Source organism: Cheilinus undulatus, linkage group 1, assembly GCF_018320785.1.
Source record: "Cheilinus undulatus linkage group 1, ASM1832078v1, whole genome shotgun sequence".
In the NCBI taxonomy this organism is placed as follows: Eukaryota; Metazoa; Chordata; class Actinopteri; order Labriformes; family Labridae; genus Cheilinus; species Cheilinus undulatus.
This window is the reverse complement of record NC_054865.1, coordinates 7,064,070-7,084,552: the sequence shown is the minus strand read 5'-3', so window position 1 is coordinate 7,084,552 and position 20,483 is coordinate 7,064,070. Positions and strand designations below refer to the sequence as shown.

The 20,483-nt window shown below is 40.0% G+C and overlaps 1 protein-coding gene and 1 non-coding gene across 2 annotated transcripts in view; both read right to left on the bottom strand.

Annotated features, from left to right (window-relative positions):
* Window positions 1–3,495: 3,495 nt before the first annotated feature.
* LOC121509042 (nuclear receptor ROR-alpha A-like) overlaps window positions 3,496–20,483 on the bottom strand; it is a 50,199-nt gene continuing 33,211 nt past the window's right edge. The window contains exons 3-11 of the mRNA XM_041786280.1: window positions 19,675–19,816; window positions 19,216–19,475; window positions 18,917–19,112; window positions 12,255–12,376; window positions 11,901–12,033; window positions 10,995–11,102; window positions 10,532–10,642; window positions 10,308–10,420; window positions 3,496–7,890 (exon numbers count right to left, since the gene is read on the bottom strand). Coding sequence (XP_041642214.1) covers window positions 7,726–7,890; window positions 10,308–10,420; window positions 10,532–10,642; window positions 10,995–11,102; window positions 11,901–12,033; window positions 12,255–12,376; window positions 18,917–19,112; window positions 19,216–19,475; window positions 19,675–19,816 — 1,350 coding nt within the window. The 3' untranslated portion in view covers window positions 3,496–7,725. The remainder of the gene's footprint in view (window positions 7,891–10,307; window positions 10,421–10,531; window positions 10,643–10,994; window positions 11,103–11,900; window positions 12,034–12,254; window positions 12,377–18,916; window positions 19,113–19,215; window positions 19,476–19,674; window positions 19,817–20,483) is intronic.
* Window positions 6,089–6,162, bottom strand: trnav-uac. Its single transcript has one exon. It is a non-coding gene; the product is annotated as a tRNA-Val (tRNA).

Sequence of the window (20,483 nt, the reverse complement as noted above, 5' to 3'; positions counted from 1 at the left end):
TGCATCAATTTAGCAACAAAATAGTGAGTGAATTAAAGTTTGTAAATCTTCTGATAATAATAGCTGAGCTTTTACTACAATTGCAGGACCGATGCAAGACTGTGAAGCAGGTGTGTTTTGAAATGGCAGGCTTTTATGAGAAGTCTAACCTCCAATTTCCACATACAGCGACCACGCCGCGATCTGCCGGCAAATCGTACTACAGTGCACATCACTCCCTCTCTAGTCTATCAGAGCACTTCCACAGTAGACGTTCCAGACTGGCAGCAGCGCCACTTCGCTCTGCTTCGTTCATGAAATGCTGCATGTCTATTTTTAGCGCTGGCCACTGCCACACTGGTCAATACCTGTCGATAAGAAAGCTCCAAATATGGAAGTCACAAACATAGAATACCCAGTTCTTGCATAATACAACACAATGCACGGACTCCTGATTGCAAATCATCATGATATTAACATTACGTCTCATCCTGCAGCGAGAGCAAAGGGTCACTGAGAGGTCAGTGGGTCACAGAGCTACAACGGTGCCATTGACAAGGAAAAGTTAACTTTTGAGGACATTTAGCCAAAGAATTTTACATAAAACCACAGCTCCTTTCAGCAAACATTAATCTTTTAACTTCCTAATGTACTCACCCAGTGGAAGATGCAATAATATCATGGACTTATGCCGGAAAGGATGATAAATTAAGCCCCAAAGGTACAGTGGTCCACTGTTGACATACCCTGGTAAATTGGGGTTTCTTACTGCCCATCAGTCTGTATGGTTGACTTGTGGAGGCAAATAGTAATGGATTAGGGATTTCTTCTCTGAGCGCTGATCCTTTTTATAGGGCACAAGCATCTTGTGTTTTATTCAGAATCTATTCCTGCGTGAACTCACAGTTCTCCCGTGATCGCTGCCCACTGATCAGGGCTGTGCCACGGCACAGTGCTCTAGACTTGCTTCCAGTGGGCGAGGTCACTCTACTTTGGTCAGACCAAACCTGCATGGCACAGTCGTCCTATGTGGAAATTGCAGGTAAAGGGGTATAATGAGTAATGGAACCCTCAAAATCCATCAACTCTGACTTGTCTGCTGAAAATATGCCATGTTTATTTTCAGTGAAAAACAAAGTGATGAAAACTGACCCAAACAGGAATGAGAATGCATACAGCATCTAGTCAGTTTCAAGATAAAATAAAATGCTCCTCGACACCCATCAGGAGTTCTTTCCTGTTCAGTGACATCATCTGTCAATGACACTGTGTTGCATATTCAAGATAAAGGATTCAGCCTTTTGGAACTCCAATCACAAGCCTGCAAAAACCTCAGGTAGGCTGCCACTGAAATCTTCCTCAGGTGGTTGTTCACACATGCACCTCCCTTTATATCAATGATTTGTCTAGTTCCACACATTCATTATGCCACCAAAAGAGTTGAGAATTACAAACTGCTTAACAGAAGACCTGCTGAAGACACAGAGATCATAATGGCCATTCGCTATGTTGTCTATGTTTGAAGATATGAACATCATCACCCTCTTCTGTACCCCTACGTTATTTTTTTTACCTAATATTTTCTGCTGACTTCTCATATCAACCTGCCCTGCATTTGTGTGGAAAATGTCCAGAAGAAAAAACAGTCTATGTAAAGTCTTGCTGAAAATTAATCTGGTTGCTTTCACACATGTGTTGCATCACAAGTATTAAGAAAGTCTCCAGTCAGTAGGTGCATCTGTGATAAAGTCATACAAACAGTTAAACGTCAGGGTATCTGAGCTCTACTTCTTGTTTTTATGTATATTTTTAAATTAAACAAAATGAGGAGAAAACAGTCAAGTCAGTAGTCTGCAGTCCAAACTCTTAAGTTGCTGAAAATGAATCAAATAGTGGGCAAGAATGTGTGACTGCTTCTAGGCAGGCAGTAAAAGACTATAGTGCAATATTGTTTTGTTTTTACCTCTCAGTCATGTTTAGATCTGCATAGTTTTGATATTGCTCTTAATGTTACCCTGTTGATTTAGCTTTATTGCTTGGATTTAAATAGCTGGTTGAAACCCAAATTAACTCAGGTTGCTTTGACACTGCTGTCATGATGTGAGCTTTGAGAAATTCAGAGTAATATTTCTTTCTTTCTTGGCATGTTTTTAAGATGCTACATACAAAGTGCCGCAGAAATGATTCCATGAACTCATTATTGACCATTATTCATGAGGGTTGTTGGTAAGATTAATGATTAGACTTGATGGATTCAGCTTTGACTTCTACAACCCTGAAAAACCTACAAAAGGAAAACAACTTGAACTTCACTATTTTGGCCACCAGATGGGGGTACACACCAACTACTATATTACACAAAACTACTCCAAGAAACCTTTGGGAGCAAAAGGAGGAAGATACAGATCCTAGAAGATGACTTTGAATTTGTAAACTGGTCTTTTCTTCTGAGACAAAATAGAGGAAAAGTAAAACAGTCATGGGTGCTCTTAGAAAATGGGGGAAAATTATGCACACTAAATAATTTGGCCGTAATAATAGACTTCCTCAGTGTGTTTAACATTTTTTATGCTCAGAGTGCTTGGTTTACTTTCTTTATAGCATGGCCTTTTTCTATATCAGTGAGTGTGTGTGCAAACTGCAGCATCTGGGAAAAACTGTCTCTAAGATTTAAAAGGGTGTCTGGCCACAAACGGCTCTAACTCTATATTTACTTCATTGTTGTTTGTCTCTGCTCCTGAGGTCCTATAGACTTTATTTCAAGCCCCATCGATACCCCATGATGTGTGCACAACATTTTTTCTTTTTCTTTTCTGATAAGTTAGTCTTCTGTCAGTATTAGGATGCAAATCTCTCTCTATCTCCCTCTATCACATACACAAACAGAGTCTCCATCTGTGTCAGCTGGAGGTCCACTGGTATGCATATTTCCTGCATATCTGTTTCCTTTGGGGAAAGTTACAAAGTCATTCCTGCTGTTTTCATGGTGATTTAGGATGCTGTCTGACATTTTACGAAGGAAAAATGCCTCAAAGTTGAGGATTCTGCTCAGGGCTCTGTTCTCATCGTGGGTTTGTGTACAGTCATATGACCAAAACATGAAAACATGTCAGAAATCCATGCGATCAGTCAAAAGCAGCTGGTCTGGCTGTAGTAAAACCTTGGTTTACTGCTGTACCCCCCAGTACACTGCACAACAAATGATGCACGATCCAAGAGTTAAAGTTGGCATGACTTCCAACTAAGTCGTGCGACTCGAAATTCATGTCTGACTAGAACAAATGTGCAGAGTGTACACCTGGTTTTAGTTTGATATCTCTTTTTTTGAATCATGTAACTCCATCTATTTCAATTATTAGCTGTACTGAAAAAAAAAAAACAAACCAAAAAAAAAAAACTGCTGTTAGAGAAAAAGAACTGACATGGAAATTCCAAAAAACAAGTATATATATATATATATATATATATATATATATATATATATATATATTAGGAGTATAGTACTATTTTTGCTGCTTTGGTCCAAAACAAATATCGATTTTTTCTAATTGTATGAGAATTACATCCAAGTTTAAAAGTCTTAAACCTTAATGTTGTATTTAATTAACAAGCCTGTGAAGAGGCTAGATTATGGTGTGGTGTTCAAATGAATTATAAATGTGTCTGTTTGGATAAAGAAAGTCAAAAGTAAGTGTTCTTTTTAAGTGGAATATTCTCATGAAAATAAACTAAAATAAATTAGCTATTTTTCTCAATTAAAAAAAAAGCTAATTCATCAGAAAATTTAATGTGTAAGTGCCAAATCCAGTCTTTTGTGCCCTGGATGATGAAAATGCCTGACAGATGTTTATATATGTATAATCAAGCCCCTTTTAAAAAATATTTTTTCATCCCCAGTGGTTCACTCGAGTGTGATAGCAAAACTAAAAGAGCATAAATGATCTAGTAGACATATTTAACAGAGTAGCACAGCTTTATAAAGAAAGATCAAATGACAGAGTCATCAACTGTATATGAGAACTAAAACAAGCCTCAGGTTTAGCATTCTGTTTGAAATTATCCTGGTTTTTAGAGCCAGAGCTTTCCATATTAGCTAAGAATAGGCATTTGTATTCATACCAGTATTAGAGTATTGAATACTGAATATGAGTAAGGTAGATTAAAATATAACCTCAGACATGGACCCACAAATCAGTCCTGGTTCTGCTTCTGTGTCGCATCTTTTCTTGTGATGGTGGCGTTAATTTGAAAATTTCATCTTAGTTTCCCCACAGCTGAAAACAGCTTAACTCCGTCCATTTCACTCTTAAGTGTCCGTCTGTTTACCTACTCATCTCTGGATTGAACTTGGTTGAACTCTCATCTCTGGATTTCCTGGACTCAGGTTAGTCAGACTTTCCCCCTGGCCCGCCTGCCTCTATTCCCGGGCTTCCCGCTCATTCCCTACACTCCATTTAACGGAGACTTTCAGGTTATACATTTTTCATTGCATCCATTACCTGTTTCAGTGTCTGTGTTCTGCATCTGGCTTTTCAGCAGACTACACTGTGAGACTGAACAGTTGAAGGTTAAAAAATGAGTTATGTTGACTTAAAAAGTCTAAAACAGCAAAAAAAAAAAAATGTCTCTGCTCTATTTTTCTGAGTTAATAAAACATGTTTAGTTTAAAGTAAATAGTACTTATTCCAATTATTTTTGTCACTGTACTTAAGTTGTTGACAACTATCTCTTTATCTGCAGTTTTCCCAGAATGCCTTTGGGCATTGGACATTTTTGCGCCATGAGTAAAGTTATCGACTCAGAGAAGTACAGCCTGTCAGGCTGATCCTCAGAATGACAAAGAGAGTTTACTAAACTGTGTGGAAGAGAACTTTTTGTAAAAAGTTACATCTATTTTTCTGGGTTGATTTTACATTTTTTTTTACTAAATTAATCGTACACAACCACTTTGAGCACTTTCTGTCACTATAATCACATTTTTGACAGTTGTGTCTTAATCTGCAGTGTTTACCCAGAATGCTTTGGGGCATTAGACACTTTTGCACCATCAGTGAAGTAGCTGGCTAATGCTGCTTTCCATTTATCCCAGAGGTTGGACGTTAGAACTGGGAATGACATCACATTTGTCTGCAAACACAGGTTTCACAGTTGTTTGTGTTCCATTTGTTATAACCATGGAGTCTTAGAAAAAAGAGTGTCTCCATAGTTGCTTATTTTGGTTGGATGTAGATCAACTTTATAATGTACAAAATGGCTCCAGTGTTCGGTTAGAAGAAAATAATGTGTTTTTTTTATTATGACAATGGAAATGGAAACTGTCAAAAGCTTTATATTTTGATTTTTACTTATATGTTTGGTAAATATTATATCTACTGTAGGCACCCCATGTATATAAGTGTATAGTGTATTAATTCATATGTCCACGGAATCATGTAAATAATGTTTGTAAGTATGTATGCATGTGCTTTACATATCAATAAAAAAAAGTTGGAAAAATGACGGATGCTGTTCTTGCGTTAGCTTGTCATTGTTTATAGCATCATTGATCAGTTGCTAGCCGATGAACCTTTTAAACATCACATTGCGCAAATCAAAGTTTTTATTACACTTAATACTTTGTGCCACCATGTTGTGACATTGAGGTTGGGGTGCTCTGTGCAAGACCGAGTTCCCCATTTGTAAATATGACCTGGAGAGGCGTTCCATTCACAATTTCTGGTCAGAAGTTGGAAAAGCAAGTTGGAATACGAGTTACGATGACAAATGGAACGCAGCATCAGTCAGAGAATTCTGCCAGTTACAATAATTTCCAATGTCATTTAGCAGACGCTTTTATCCAAAGGGACTGGTGTTCAGGACTTTGCGCAATGGCCCACACTGGACACTCATACTCTGACTGGGATTTGAACCTCCAACAACCCATGCCACTGTCAGCAATGTAAACCACTGAGCTCTCCAGCCATCAATAGTAAAACAGTCACCTCTGGTGTGAACCGTACACTAGAGGGCTGTCCAATAACCAAGCATTTAACAAAGTGGTTCTGACCACCAGGTTTGATCTTGTCCTTTTGTCACAGTATAGTTGTTTGTATAAATGATTATTATAATGTGATTCTACTAGGGATTGAACCCAGGACCTTCTGCGTGTAAAGCAGACGTGATAACCACTACACCTATAGAACCCCTGTGAGTATGATTTACTGAACATGATCGAAGAGGACTTCCTGGTTCAATGTGTGCACCTTTTACTGTCACTTGTAGGCCCTTAAGTTGGCCCACCTTGAGTGGCATAAATGTTCAAACTTAAAGCATGTAAAGAAATCAGGGAGAACTGCAGAGGCTGAAGAGCATGTAGCTTTCTGTAGAGTACTCAAACATGTTGTTTTGAGTTTGCTTTAAATACATTTTTAAGAGTAGGAAAGTTTACACAGTTTAGTTTAACTTAAAAATGTGAAGTTAACCTAAAAATAAATGTAAGAGTAACATTCAGGTGTTCTAACTTAAATGGCTAAGTACCTGCTACTGAACAAATACCATGTTTTCAGTTACTTCAAATTTTTATAGAATTAGTTGGCTCTAATGTTGACTTCTATTAACTCACTGGGGATTAAAGTGTAAATATATATATTTTTACTGCTTAAAAACTTTGATGTAATCACTACAACAACATTTTTTTCTGCCCAGAGAATGACCAATTAGTGTCATTTAAAGAGAAGGAGGCGGTAGCTACAGCCATAATTGAGTTGAAGCAACTGCAAGCCTAAGGATGCAGCTACTGCAGCAGTTTACTGAGGACTCAATTTCTTCATTAAAGAACCATGCTGAAAGCTTTTCCCTCAACCTGCTGTCGAGCCTGGATTATGTAGTTTACTCCTCAGCGCTGGCTTACGCCTACTACAACAAATATTTTGTTGCTCTGGTTTGGCCTGCAATGTGACAGCAAAAAACACTCGTCCAGTCACCCTCAAATACCAAAAATCCCATGTCATAGATATGTAACAGTCTATCAGGCGTGTCAGATTAATCATACCCATCCCTTCTTTAAATGCTACTTTATAACATAAAGAATGCTAAAGACTTTAGACACTGATTTTACCTCTCAAACTCTGATGCTTGTTTCATTTCTTGTATACAGTCCATAGACATCACTAAAGGAACTGTAAAGACCTGTGAAAACATAAAGATGAGGCATTCACTGTCAGGGCTTACCTTTGAGGATAAGAAGGGCTAAAGAGTGTCAAACGGGGGGATTTCATATAAGCTTGATGTACATCCACTTTTACAGAAACCCTGCTCCAGAGAAGTAAACTGTTTTTCTCGTGAGTGATGGAACTAAAAGCTGGAGGGCTGTTTTTGCCTGGAGAGCTCCACCTTGTTATCAATATTTCATACAAATACATTTTCATGTTCCTTGTTCTGTCGTGGTGAAGAAACTCGTAGAAGAAGTGCTGATGTCTTGACAAACAAAGAGGATTCAGTGTGAAAACTGAAGATGTCTCCAGATCTAACATCCTGATCCGAGGTGTGTCTAAATGCATGAGGAGGGAGTCAGCCTGACTTCTCACTGCATCAGAACCCAGAGCCGTGAGAGCAGGAGGAGGTGAAGAAAGAGTTCAAATCTCTGTTTTTGTCGACTCAGCTCTTCAGGAATAGAAGTGCAACAGCAGCGTGAGTCATCGCTCATCCTCCAGGGCCCTGCAGCGTTGCTCCCCTCGGTTCACAGCTCCGCTCTGGAGGGGTCAAAGTTCAGTCGTCGGTCTGCAGAGTCACCTCGAGGTCGCCTCCAAACAGCTCTTTATAGAGAGGAGGGAAGTGTGTCCCCACGATGTCGGGGTAAACAGCTCTGAAAGCAGACAGCTTCTCTGTGTGCCGACTGCACAGTGAACGCAACGCCGACACCTTACATTGGAGCTGAGGAGGGAGTGAGGCAAAAAGGAAGGGAATGGAAGGGAGAGGTAAGGAAAGAAAAGAAGGGAAAGGTTAAGGAAAGGAAAGGAAGTAAAAGAAGGGAAAGGTTATGGAAAGAAAAGGAAAGGAAAGAAAAGAAGGGAAAGGTTAAGGAAAGGAAAGGAAATAAAAGAAGGGGAGGGTTATGGAAAGAAAAGGAAAGGAAATAAAAGAAGGAAAGGAAAGGAAAGGAAATAAAAGAAGGAAAGGAAAGGAAAGAAAAGAAGGGAAAGGTTAAGGAAAGGAAAGGAAATAAAAGAAGGAAAGGAAAGGAAAGGAAATAAAAGAAGGAAAGGAAAGGAAAGAAAAGAAGGGAAAGGTTAAGGAAAGGAAAGGAAGTAAAAGAAGGGAAAGGTTATGGAAAGAAAAGGAAAGGAAATAAAAGAAGGAGAGGGTTATGGATAGGAAAGGAAATAAAAGAAGGGGAGGGTTATGGAAAGGAAAGGAAGTAAAAGAAGGGAAAGGTTATGGAAAGAAAAGGAAAGGAAATAAAAGAAGGAAAGGAAAGGAAATAAAATAAGGGGGGTTTTGGAAAGTAAAGGAAAGAAAAGAAGGGAAAGGTTGAGGAAAGGAAAGGAAATAAAAGAAGGAAAGGAAAGGAAAGGAAATAAAAGAAGGGAAAGAAAAGAAGGGAAAGGTTATGGAAAGAAAAGGAAAGGAAATAAAAGAAGGAAAGGAAAGGAAATAAAATAAGGGGGGTTAAGGAAAGTAAAGGAAAGAAAAGAAGGGAAAGGTTGAGGAAAGTAAAGGAAAGAAAAGAAGGGAAAGGTTGAGGAAAGTAAAGGAAAGAAAAGAAGGGAAAGGTTATGGAATGGAATGGAATCAAAAGGAAAGTAAAGGAACGAAGGGAAAGGTTATGGAAGGGAAAGGAAATAAAAAAGGAAAAGATTACGGAAACAAAGGAAAGGAAAGGAAAGGAAATAAAAGAAAGGAAAGGTTATGGAATCAAAGGAAAGGAAAGGAAAGGAAAGAAGGGAAAGAAAAGAAGGGAAGGTTATAGAAAGGAAAGGAAAGGAAAGGAAAGGAAAGGAAAGAAGGGAACGTTTAGGGAAGGTAAGGGAATGGAAAGGTTAAGGGAATGAAAGCAATGGAATGGTAAAAAGGGAAAGGAAAGGTTAAGGTAAAGCAGGAAAAAGAAAGTAAAAGTTCGGTAAAAAAAAAGATTTAGGAAAAGATGGGGAAGGATGTGGAAATAAAAGGAAAAAGGGAAAAGTTAAGGAAAGAAAGGTCAAGCAGGTTTAAGAGAGGAAAGGTTATAGAAAGGTTAAAGACAGATATCAAAAGGTTGAGGGAAGATTAGGAAAGGAAAGTTTCAGTTTAGGTAGGTTAAGGAAAGGTTTGGGAAAAGGGAGATTTTGGAAAGGATAGTAAAGGAAAGGTTAAGGAAAGATTAGGAAAGGAAAGGTTAAGGTATTAGGAAAGGAAAAGTTCAGTTCAGCAGGTTGAGGAAAGGTAGGGAAAGGAAAAGAGAACAAAGGAAAGGAAACGGAAGAGGAAACAGGGCGATGAGGGGATTGAGAAGCAGAGGCAAAAGGAAGAAAAGAAGTAGAGGTGGAGGAGAGGGGAAAGATGTGAAGGAAGGGATGGAGGTAAGAAGAGGAGACAAAAGAGGAGAATAAATTAAAGGGAGGCAAATAAGGGAGGAGAAAGTGAAGAGGAAAAAAAGGTTGAAGAGAAAAGTGGAAGGAGACAAAGGAAGGAATGGTTTGAAGGAGAGGGAGGATGGCAGAGAAAAGTAAAGGAGAGGAAACAAGAAAATGACAAGAAGAAGGAGGCAATACAGAGAGAAAAGGACAGATGTAGGGGGTCAGGAGAGAGGCCAAGGTGATGAGGAAGGAGGAAAAAGGAGCAAGGAAGAGACAGGGAGAAGGAAGAGGAGTGGAGGAGAAGATGACAAAGGAGGGGAATGAAGGAGTGTAGTGATAAAAATGGTTGAAGCAAAAACAAGAAAAATGAGCAAGAGAGGAGAGGAAACAGGAGGAAAATGGGAAGGAAAGATGAAAGGAAGGGATGAAAAGAGAGGTGAACAAAGAAGAATGACAAGAGTGTGAAAAGTTCAGCATTATTACACATTTAAAATAATACTGGATAAGAATAAGGTGATGTGGGATGTCAAGGAATGTTTCATGTTGTTCATAGATGCTGTTTGACATCTTATTTGAGAAAAAGATGCAAAAATATAGTAATCCAAGGTTGAACCAGAAATGCTTGTAGTTCAGTTTCTTGCCACAAGAGGGTGTAAAGGGCCATTTTTGCCTCAGCTGCAGGGATCTACTGATAATGCTCTCAGGACTTTTAAGACTTGCTTCAGAGTATCATTATTTTTCTAAGGTTGAGTAAAGAATTTCAAAGTTGTTGCTCTTGTATAACTGTATCGATACCTTGTTGATCAGTCCGTCCTCTCTCTGGTTCTTCTGCAGGACGTGTTGAAGAGCCAGCTGAGTCTTCTGCTGCAGCTTCTCCACCTGCAGTTTCTCCTGCAGCCATGACCGGTCTGAAGCACACATAAACGCCATGATCAGCCTTCACACTATAATCAAATCTTCAACAGAAAAGAGTGAGACAAGTGTTCTAAAGTTAAAGAAACCTGAGGTGAAGTTCTTACCTGCAGAGAGCAGAACGAACGCTGAGAACAGAGCAAGTTCATCTTCTGACAGATGCAGCGAGCACATGCTTTTAGCAAAGTCAAACACTGACGAGATCAAATCATCACAACCTGAAGAAAAACACAGACAAACAAACATATCAATAAAGACAAAAACAATAGCTGTTCGACATTAAACACATCTTCTTGCACTTTGTACTGAATTTCATCTATTTCTGATTTCCGTGTAAATGTTTGTATCTACCACTGACAGCTAGGGGGCTCCATAAGACTAAGCTTTAGTGAAGCTGAGAAAAACCTGATAATTTTACCATTTTTTGATTGTTCTTCTCTCTATAATGAAACTGGTGTGATGACTGTACTTAACAGTTTGGGCCAAAATGACTGAGATTACCAGTAAACTACAGACCATGATACGACTCTGCATAAAACGCCAGAAAAATGTGGTGAGGTATTCTCTCACCTAAAGCTTTAAAGACATCAGGACCGGCAAATTTCCCATCAAAGTAGACAGCGTTGTTCTGAGAGTCAAAAACCCGACACATTCGGACAAAGACAACCTCCAGAGAGCCTGCAGGAAAAGCACAGACATGCATGCAAATGTGTAATTCAATAATGCAAACTTCCATGCTCATTTGATGGAAAAATACTTATTATTTTATGCATTCAAATAATTAGTTTGTTTGAAGTTTTAATCAAACAATCTGGATAAAAAAAGTCTAAGTTTCTGGAACTACTTTAGGCGGAAGAAAAATCCACATTAAGGTGATAAATTTGGACTGGAATAGCAATTAGCTCAGATGTAGCTATAGTTTACAGTATAGCAGCAGTTATTTTTTAAACTGGACCGTGTGTCTTTTTCAAATAAGGAGCAAAGAGCCACACTGAAAGCTTTTCATGATGAAAAAGATGTTTTTGCTTGTCTGCCAACCTGTGTCAGCCTGAGTTTGCCATCATTAAAGGTGGAGTTGAGTTGTACTGTAAATGGTGATTAGCATGGATGGAGCTGTAGACAAGTGAGTTTTATCAGACCTCAACCACATTACGTTATTTAAATAAGAGCAAAGAGCCACATCAAAGGTTTCTCTTAACAGAGAAGGTTTATTTGCACATCTCAGGTTTCAGCATGAATACTAGCCACCTACAAGCTCCGCTTTTCATAGGTTAGTGCTGGAGCTGTGCACGTGTTGACACTGTCTCACGTTATGAAAAACAGAATGTTTTTTGAATCACCCTCCAAGTGATTTGAAAAGTCCTACCCTTCCCAAATGCTCTCAATGGGAGGTTCCCCTCATAGATGTCAATACCGCAAAAGTAGTCTAAATTTCTGGTACTTTAACATTTTTTGATACCATGTGATTTCTCTCACCAGCTTTCAGCAGCACTATCTGGTCATTCTGACACAGCTCCATGAAGCCGTCAATCCTCTTGGCAAACTCCACCACGTACTGAATGGCCTCAGTGATCTTCACTGCACAGAGCTGCCACATCAGCTCCTGTGGCTGAAGAGAAAACAGTGAAGGTTTCATATCTGAGCATCTCTGAATTAATACTTGTTAGATACAATTTTGGGACATTTTCTCAGCAATTTACAAAACAGGGCTGAAATGAAGACCTAAAATGAAAACATTTAACTAAAAACAGAGAGATAAAAAATCATCATGCATGTATTTTGTTAAAGCTGGTTCCCTCCAGTGTCAAAAGTTAAAGGCAGTAAACATACCTTGCTCTGGTAGCTCTTCACCTCATCCTGTAGAAAGTTCTGCCAGCTCATCTGCTGCAGCTCCTCCCTCAGGTACTGACACGTCTCCAGGTGAGACTTTGAGATGATCTGAGCCAGGTGATCTGCAGCCAAAGAGGTGACAGAGAGTTGGTAAACAATGGAACAATGCTGGATAATGGAGCTGGGATAAATACATGGCAATACATACTAAAGTGCAATAATAGAGGCTGATGCAGGCTAATAACTTGACATCACTCTAGAAAACAACAACTGACACCCTCCATGAGGAGGATATTGTTATGCATTTGTTTTGCATTTCACACTTTTTTTGTTATGTGAATTAGACATGGGTTTTTGATTTATTAGCTCATTTTCAGGTGCAGAAGCCACACAATCCCTCAGTGAGTCAGACTCTCAGACAGTCTATTCTGCTTTCAAATGTTTCTAAAATAAATACCAGAAATCAAATAGTGTTTCAGACTCTCTCTGCACTGTGTGACAAAGTTTAGCTTTCTCTCAAAAAGTGCCTCAACACTTCCTGTTCATGTAGAACTGCAGCTCAAACTCCGGCTAATAATGCAGAGACTGCTCAGGGGTTTAGTGGCTCAGCAGATTTGTTCATGTACCAGAGTCAGACTGTAGACTCAGAGCTTGTTAGCCTGTGGATATTATTCCTGCTGCCTGCAGAGCGTTCACACACTCACAGCAGCAGTTTGTTTGATTGTTTGAGAGCTTTCAGAACCTCTCACTGTTAGTAATTGTTTTGAATTTTCATTTAATACTTCATCAGTTCAGCAGATCTCAAGATTAGTGGTTCTCAACTGGTGTTTGCTTCATTTAGGACTTTTGTCCTGTCTAAAACTAAGGGTAACCAACTTCCTGTTTGGATGCAGACCTGCTTTTATTTTGAGAGAAAATAAGGAACTCCAGGTAGATGAAAGGTTAGTTGAGTTTTTTGAGAATTTTGGCTGGTCCACTGAGCTTTCTGTAGAAGCACTATCAAAATACAGTCTTAATAGGTACAATGGAGAAACCTTGAGCTTCACCAAAAGTAGTGATGCTTTCAGGAAGAAACATTTTAAAAAGCTCACAGAGACACAGTGTCAGAAATGGATTCAAATCCCTGTCTAAAGTCTGGAGAAGCAGGGTCAGACAAACATTTATACAGTCGATTTCCACCAAGCAGTCCAGTCTGGCATAGTAAACCCTGATCTTGCCTGTTTCCACAGCCCATGGTCGCCCAGCCTTTCTTGTTGTGCTTGGAAATCTGTCTCTTTTCTGAGATCCAGCCTGTTTGTCTCAGCTCAGACAGGAGAGTTGGTTTAGTGACTCCCAGACAGCTCTTCCTTTGGTTCCAGTTTGCCTTTTTAATTGTGTTTTAAATTACAGAAAAAGGAAACTGGCTCTCAAACATGAGCGAGCTCTTGTGGTAGGGTCAGCTGGTTGGGCTGAAGGGTGAAAAGCTGTTAAAGAGGTGGAGCTAGCCTCTTAGCTCTGTACAAGACTCCTCAAGACTGCTGTCTCCCTTTATCTGGCTGGATGAGGAGTAGGAGGTCTACAGGACTAAGTCAGGTCTAACATCTACTTCTTTCACACTAGAAACAGTGGATAACCCCCAGGGAACACACTTAGTTGTAAATAGGGGATTATACCCAATGGTGCAGATCCACTATGATTTTTTCACCGTGATTAAAGCACAGACCAGTGCAGGATTTGCACCCACATATAGCTCCTGTTTTGCACCCAATCCACTTAAGAATGTGCACTTATGACATGCAGGTGCAAACATGGAGTGTAGTGCATGTTTGCCACAGGCCAAGTGTTACATCACTGGCTTTGCTCTTAGATCACTACACCACAATGGCAGAGCGGGACAGAAATAACAAAAAATAATAAAAACACAATTTTCAGACCAAGAATTCGTGCCTGCAGAGGCAGGCAGTGAAAACACAGATTATGTGGGACCTAGAGGCTGGATAAAAAAGTGAAAACACACTGACCGTGCACAGGTGCCACTGCTGATGTTACATCATCACATAAAACAAATTAACATCAGACAATCTAATATGTTTGGAAATCAGTCACTGGTCAGTCATAGCTAAGAGAAGTCATTTATTTGGTGTTACACTTCCTGCTGCATAAATCAATATTTGAGCAATTAATTAATTTGAATATTCAGGATGTTTTTAATACATTCAGAAAAAACAGCAGCTCAGACTGAAACAGTCTAAAAGCTTCACACCACATGTTTACACAGATGAGATCTATGATTATATTGAACAGATTCATTAACACAGCATCAGTCTTTCATTACCTCCAATTTCCACATACAGCGACCGCTCTGCGATCTGCCGGCGAATCGTACTGCGGAGCAAATCGCTCCCTCTCTAGTCTATCAGAGCATTTCCACACCTGGTGGCGGCGGCGCGTCCCTGGAGCCCCACTTTGCTCTGCTCTGTTCGAGATACACTGCAGGTCTATTTTCAGCGCTGGCCGCTGCCAAACAGGGTCAATACCCATCAATCAGAAAGCTCCAGAAGAGGAAGTCACAAGTGTAGAATATATCATTATCTTAAATTCTTTCAAAATACAACGCAATGCATGGACTTTCATTCGCAAATCATCATGATATCAACATTACGTCTCATCCAAGAGCAAAGCGTCACCGAGAGGTCAGTGGGTCACAGAGCTGCAACGGCGCCATTGGCGAGGAAAAGTTAACTTTTGAGGACATTTAGCCAAAGAATTTTACATAAAACCACAGATCCTTTCAGAAGACATTAACCTTTTAACTTCCTAATGTACTCACTCAATGGAGGAAACAATAATATCATGGACTAAAACCGGAAAGGATGATAAATTAAGTCCAAAAGGTAAAATAGTCCGCTGTTGACATACTATTCTCTGCCCTGTGATCAGGGCTGCGCGCCATGGCACAGCGCTCCAAACACGCTTCCAGGGGCGAGGTCGCTCACCTTTGGGTGGACCAAACCAGTGACGCTTCTCTGCGCGGGGCAGTCATCCTATGTGGAAATTGCGGGTTAGACACTACAGTTTTCTTTACACTCTTTTACAGCAAAACCGAATCAAATCAGGACCGATGCTGTTAATATCTTCACCAAGACAATTTTACCATCATATGTATGTGCACCCTGTCTCCCTTTAAAATAAAATTGAACAAATAAAATACTAGAGAAACATCAGCCTATCCAGCTCCTGCTCTGTCTGACAGCAGGATTAAATATCTTGGATTACTTTTGTCCAGAAAATCAAACAATGTTGGTGTAAAAAACACATTTTACAGATTAATAGCTTTAATAATGTACAAAGAGTTGTATCATAAAGGGGTAAGCCCTTCTGTTAACCTTTTTATTTCACCATGGAGCTGATTTATTCAAAGGTGTCTGAGTATTGAGACGCCTCTGATGTTTGATCTAAAACTGTGAAATATTAACTACACAAATACTTCAGCTCACTTAAAAAAAATAAATAAATAATGTTTGCTGATGAAAAGTTGATTTTACATAGCAAAGACTGATTGGGGAGGAAAGAGGAGAAACAAGAGGGAGTGAGGGGGGAATTGTGCCAGTTTAATACCTGGTGTCATTTGGTGTCTTTTGCACCTCTTTTTCTGCCTGTATCAGTCAGCACTAACCTTTGTGGATTAGGTGCGATTTACATGTGAGTGAAATAAGTTTGCATACTCCTCTTTCTACTTCTCATTAACATACTTGTAAATAAGAAGGGCACTGTTTTCTCAGGTGGGCAGGCCTGCATTTTGTGTGCGGTTAGCATGGATTTCCCCTCTGCACATGCTCTGTAGATCAGGCACTATTTATTTTGCCATTTTCACAGCTATTCTTTGGTGGATCTGCCCCAATGTGTGTAAAATGTTCTGAAAACAAATGCAGCTCTGACTTGTATGTTATCAGGATGACTTGACTGCAAACAGCCTTCAAGACATGCATATTAAAAAAAACCTTAAAAAGTAAGTTGCAAATACCAGCAAATATCTGCCATTTTTTAAAGGCTATCTCTGTTTTCAAAACACAAATACTTATTTAAATATATCAACATGACATGTTCTGTGGCTCAGAGAAGAACTGGTTCATTTACCTGATATTATTATGCTGTATTAAACTGTGTGAACCAAATGTGCTTATGAAATAATTTAGAAGGAACACAGAGTAACTGTTGTTCTGTGCTAATTGTTCCAGCATGAATGTTTGAATGAATGGATGAACAACAGAGACCAAAACAACAAGGCACAGCCGACACAGCTCCTGGATGCTGAGATGAGGGTAGAAGAGTCACACGGTAAATGTTTGGTTCTAAAAAAACAGAATAAAAAAATCTCCAGGGAGAGTAAAGAGATGATTTCCCCCATCGAGTGCCCCGCACCGTCCCACTTGGTCCTAATTAACAGACGGCTAATTACCACACAGAGATTTTAATGAGCTCTGAAGATGAGTTTCCAACCTCCTGCTATTTAAAACAGAAACCTTTCTGTATCTGCTCACCCCTCACTTCCCCCTCTAACTTTGTGTCTCTGTCTCCTCAGCTCCTCTTTGTGGCTTCTTTCCACTTTTCTAGTTTTATTTCTACCCTCCTTCTCACTGCTTTCAGGATATTTCCTTGTTTTTTCTGTAGTTTTTTCCCTCTAGCTCTCCTTATCCTTCTGCCGTATGCTGTAAAATTATCTTATTCTCTGATTCTGATTCTCGTATGCCACCAGGAGAAGACACAGATTTTGTATCTCATGGAGATAACAATGTGAATCAAACCTGAACAAAGTCTCCTGATATAATGATCTCACAGAGAGTTCCTCACACATTTTTGTGCCTGGTTCTGCAATAGTTTGACACATTGTCTACCTTGGTTGTCAGTTTTGATGCCTAGCTTCTCTGGATTCTTACAAAAAAGCTCAGGACAGTAGCAGCAATCACTGGTAGCAGTACCATGCATATCAATTCTGCATCCTTGCAAAACAACGTCTGCTTACATCAGCTGACAACCACAGAACATAGAGATATAAATCTAAACTGTTGGGTTTTGTCGAGCCTAAACTTAGCTTCAGTGAGGTTTACACACCACCAGATTATCTGTAAAAGTGGAGAACCTTTCTTACACCATCACTGCAGATTGTGTTTGTATCGCTTATTTCCTGCTGTTTGCAGAAACCTGAAAAAATCCTGTATCTTTGCTTTTAGCCTGTAGCCTGTAGATAAACACTATCCATGTCCCTGCTCTGAGAATCAGCTTGTTTCAGAGTGAGCTAAGAGATGTTTGCTGGGGTTGCTTCATCCAGTTCTCTGACTGCTGCCATCTGTTGGCACCATGAGGAATATACAGTGCTTAACAAATTTATTAGACCACCCTAACCCTAACCAAAGTAAGGTTTATGCCACAGCTGCCCTAAATTAACAGCATTGGTAATTACCAAAACCATTTTTTATGATTCTGCAATGGTTAATACACTAATATTTAGAAGCTCTTTAACCTAAATGATATGTTTGATGCTAAAATATAATTGTTATCCATGAATTTTCAAATTTACTGATTTACAAAAAAACTGAAAAAATAGTAAAGCACATTCATATTTCTTGATTAATATGTCAAATTATAGTTATTTACTTGCATTCCTGAACAGAAAAATTAGTGTTAGTGGTTAAATGTTATGCTTGATTCATTTCTGACTTCTCAGAGAAGCCCAGTGAATCGGCTCAAATTTGGCTATAAAAAAGTGAATTCAGTTTGAAATTCCTCATTCCTGTTCAAAATAGTAAAACGTGGAGAGCTGACTGAAAATGAAAGAGTCCGCATTAAAGCACTTCATGATGCTGGATGGTCTCTGAGACAAATATTACAGGTGGTCTAATAAACTTGTTAAGCACTGTACATGAATGAAATGGCCTTCAGTGTTGGAGTGCTAGAGTGCTGATCCACCAGTGTGAGTTCAACTTTTAAAGATTCTCTTGATCCAAGCTCTGCCAACTGCCATCTCAAATCCGGGCACCGTTTCCCATCATGCCCTTGGGCAGAGTTGTATTTTAAAAGTGTTTAGTTGTTACCTGTTGTGATCCTGCTGGGGTTCTTTTGGTAATGCTTCTGGTGGATTGATGTTGTTTTTGATGTGAGACACATTTGCACCATGAGTGAAGTTATCCACTGGGTTAAAGTTCCCACCTGTGACTTCAGGTGTTCTTAAAGTGTCCATAAAAGCCCAACTGGCACATAGACATGTCAACAAAACCCAAAATTGCAGCGAAGGGAAGTTGTCACAATGGCACCTCTGGCCATCAGCCAGCTTCCAGCCCATATAAGAGCATGGAAAGACCTGGAGGACCACGGTCTAAAAGACTCTGATTTTTGTCTGTACGCTCAGATACAGTGAGCTCCACACTGCCTTACCCAGCAATCCCACTGCCCCATGTGCAAGCCCTGCTTTATCTCAGCCTCACAGTTAGTGGGATCAACGGATCACACTGCCAAGACAGGTAACTTACTCAACAGCTTCCACGCTCTCACCATCCACGGATTGATTTATGAGTCTGCTTCAAACCAACATGAGAGTCTGTTCCCACCTGACAGAGCTTTGTGGTTTTATCATTGAGGTAAAAGTGTGTTTTGTGTATCTCATTCTGCTGTTGTCGCCATCTTACCGAGTTCAGCCATAGACATAGATGATGTGTCCCCGTTGCTGAAGGAGCAGTATGGAAAGAAGCCATTACTGGATCCATAGTCACACAGCGGCTCTGGTTTAATGCCATTAATATCAAGTCCTGACTGGTCTGGAGAGGGCTGGAAGTCTAGATAGAACCCACCTCCACCGTCCCCTCCACCTCCTCCAGAGTCTGCCTGTATGTGGAGGAGAAGGTTCAGACAAAGGGATGGAGAGGAATTCATGATTTTAAGTGTAATGTTTTTGCAGAAACAACTTAAAGGGGTAAAAACTACAGACCTTAGATGACACAGATCCTCCTTCAGGTGAGTTTTGTTCTATGTAGCCTCCCAGATCATCTGGTAGCTCTGTGAGCCCGGTGGAGGAGAGGCTGTAGTGCGGGGACAGAGGCTCAGCCTCACCTGGACTAGGTGTTCCGAGGCTGGGGTGGGACAGGTGGAGGGGGCCCTGCTGCTGCTGCTGCTGTTGGAGGCGATGTTTCTGCACCTCAGCATACAAACTGTCCCGCTGCTTCTTTGACATTCGACCAAATTTGACAGCTGTATAAGAAGGAGAGAGGTAGCAAGTTAGAGTTCATTTATTCATGAAAACAGGGCATAAAAATACAGGAAGCACACTGCTCACAGACTGCTCTGACTTCCTGCAGACTAAAATCTTGTATGATCTTAAATCCTTGACTGTTTGGCTGGTAGTTTTATGTAACTATTAACCACTGTCTAATATGTTTGTGTTCCTCACCATCTCGGGACATGCCCACAGCCAGACATTTCTGCAGACGGCAGTGTTGGCAGCGGTTTCGGCTCGTTCGGTCGATCAGACAGTTTTTCTGGCGAGGACACGAGTAGGCGGCGTTACTCTGCTGACTCCGCCTGAAGAAACCCTGACAGAAGAGGGAAACATTAGATCTTACTTTACATCCAGCTGTCTTCACTTGGTCACACTATGGTCAGACTTCCTCTCATTTCTAGAAAATTTAAAACATATTAAGCCTCATTTTGTTGATACATTTTCCTGCTTCTTTCCTGCCAAGATCCCCCATATTCACGATCCATAAGCCTCCTCCTCCTCTCTCCCTCGTATTTGTACACAGATAAATCTCCATCCTCTGCTGGTTGGCTGTGAAATGAGCCTCCAGCTGCAGACAACAGCTGCTGCAGCTCAGCACACAGGCTTGTTTGGGAAGCTAATCTAACAAGAAGAGCGTTTTTCTGTGCCAAATGGTTGTTACTGATGGTCCAAAGTGAGTATCAAATGTTTCCTCTGCTCCTGTTTATGACAGTCAAGCACTAAGAACAAGAATCTTCCCACTTGTAGTGAAACAGAGACAGCATTAGGTTATTGTGTTGGAATTTGATGAAGATGATGGCATCTTTCTGTTGAAATAATCAAAGAATGCTTGGTTTATTCAGAGAGAGAGATTCAAAACAATTTATGAATCTGGAATTTCAAAATGTATGGCTTTAGCTGAAATTTACAAATCACATCTCAGCTGTGAGCCATTTCTAGCGGCCATCTTCAGCAGCACTCGCATGGAAATTTCTAGTTCA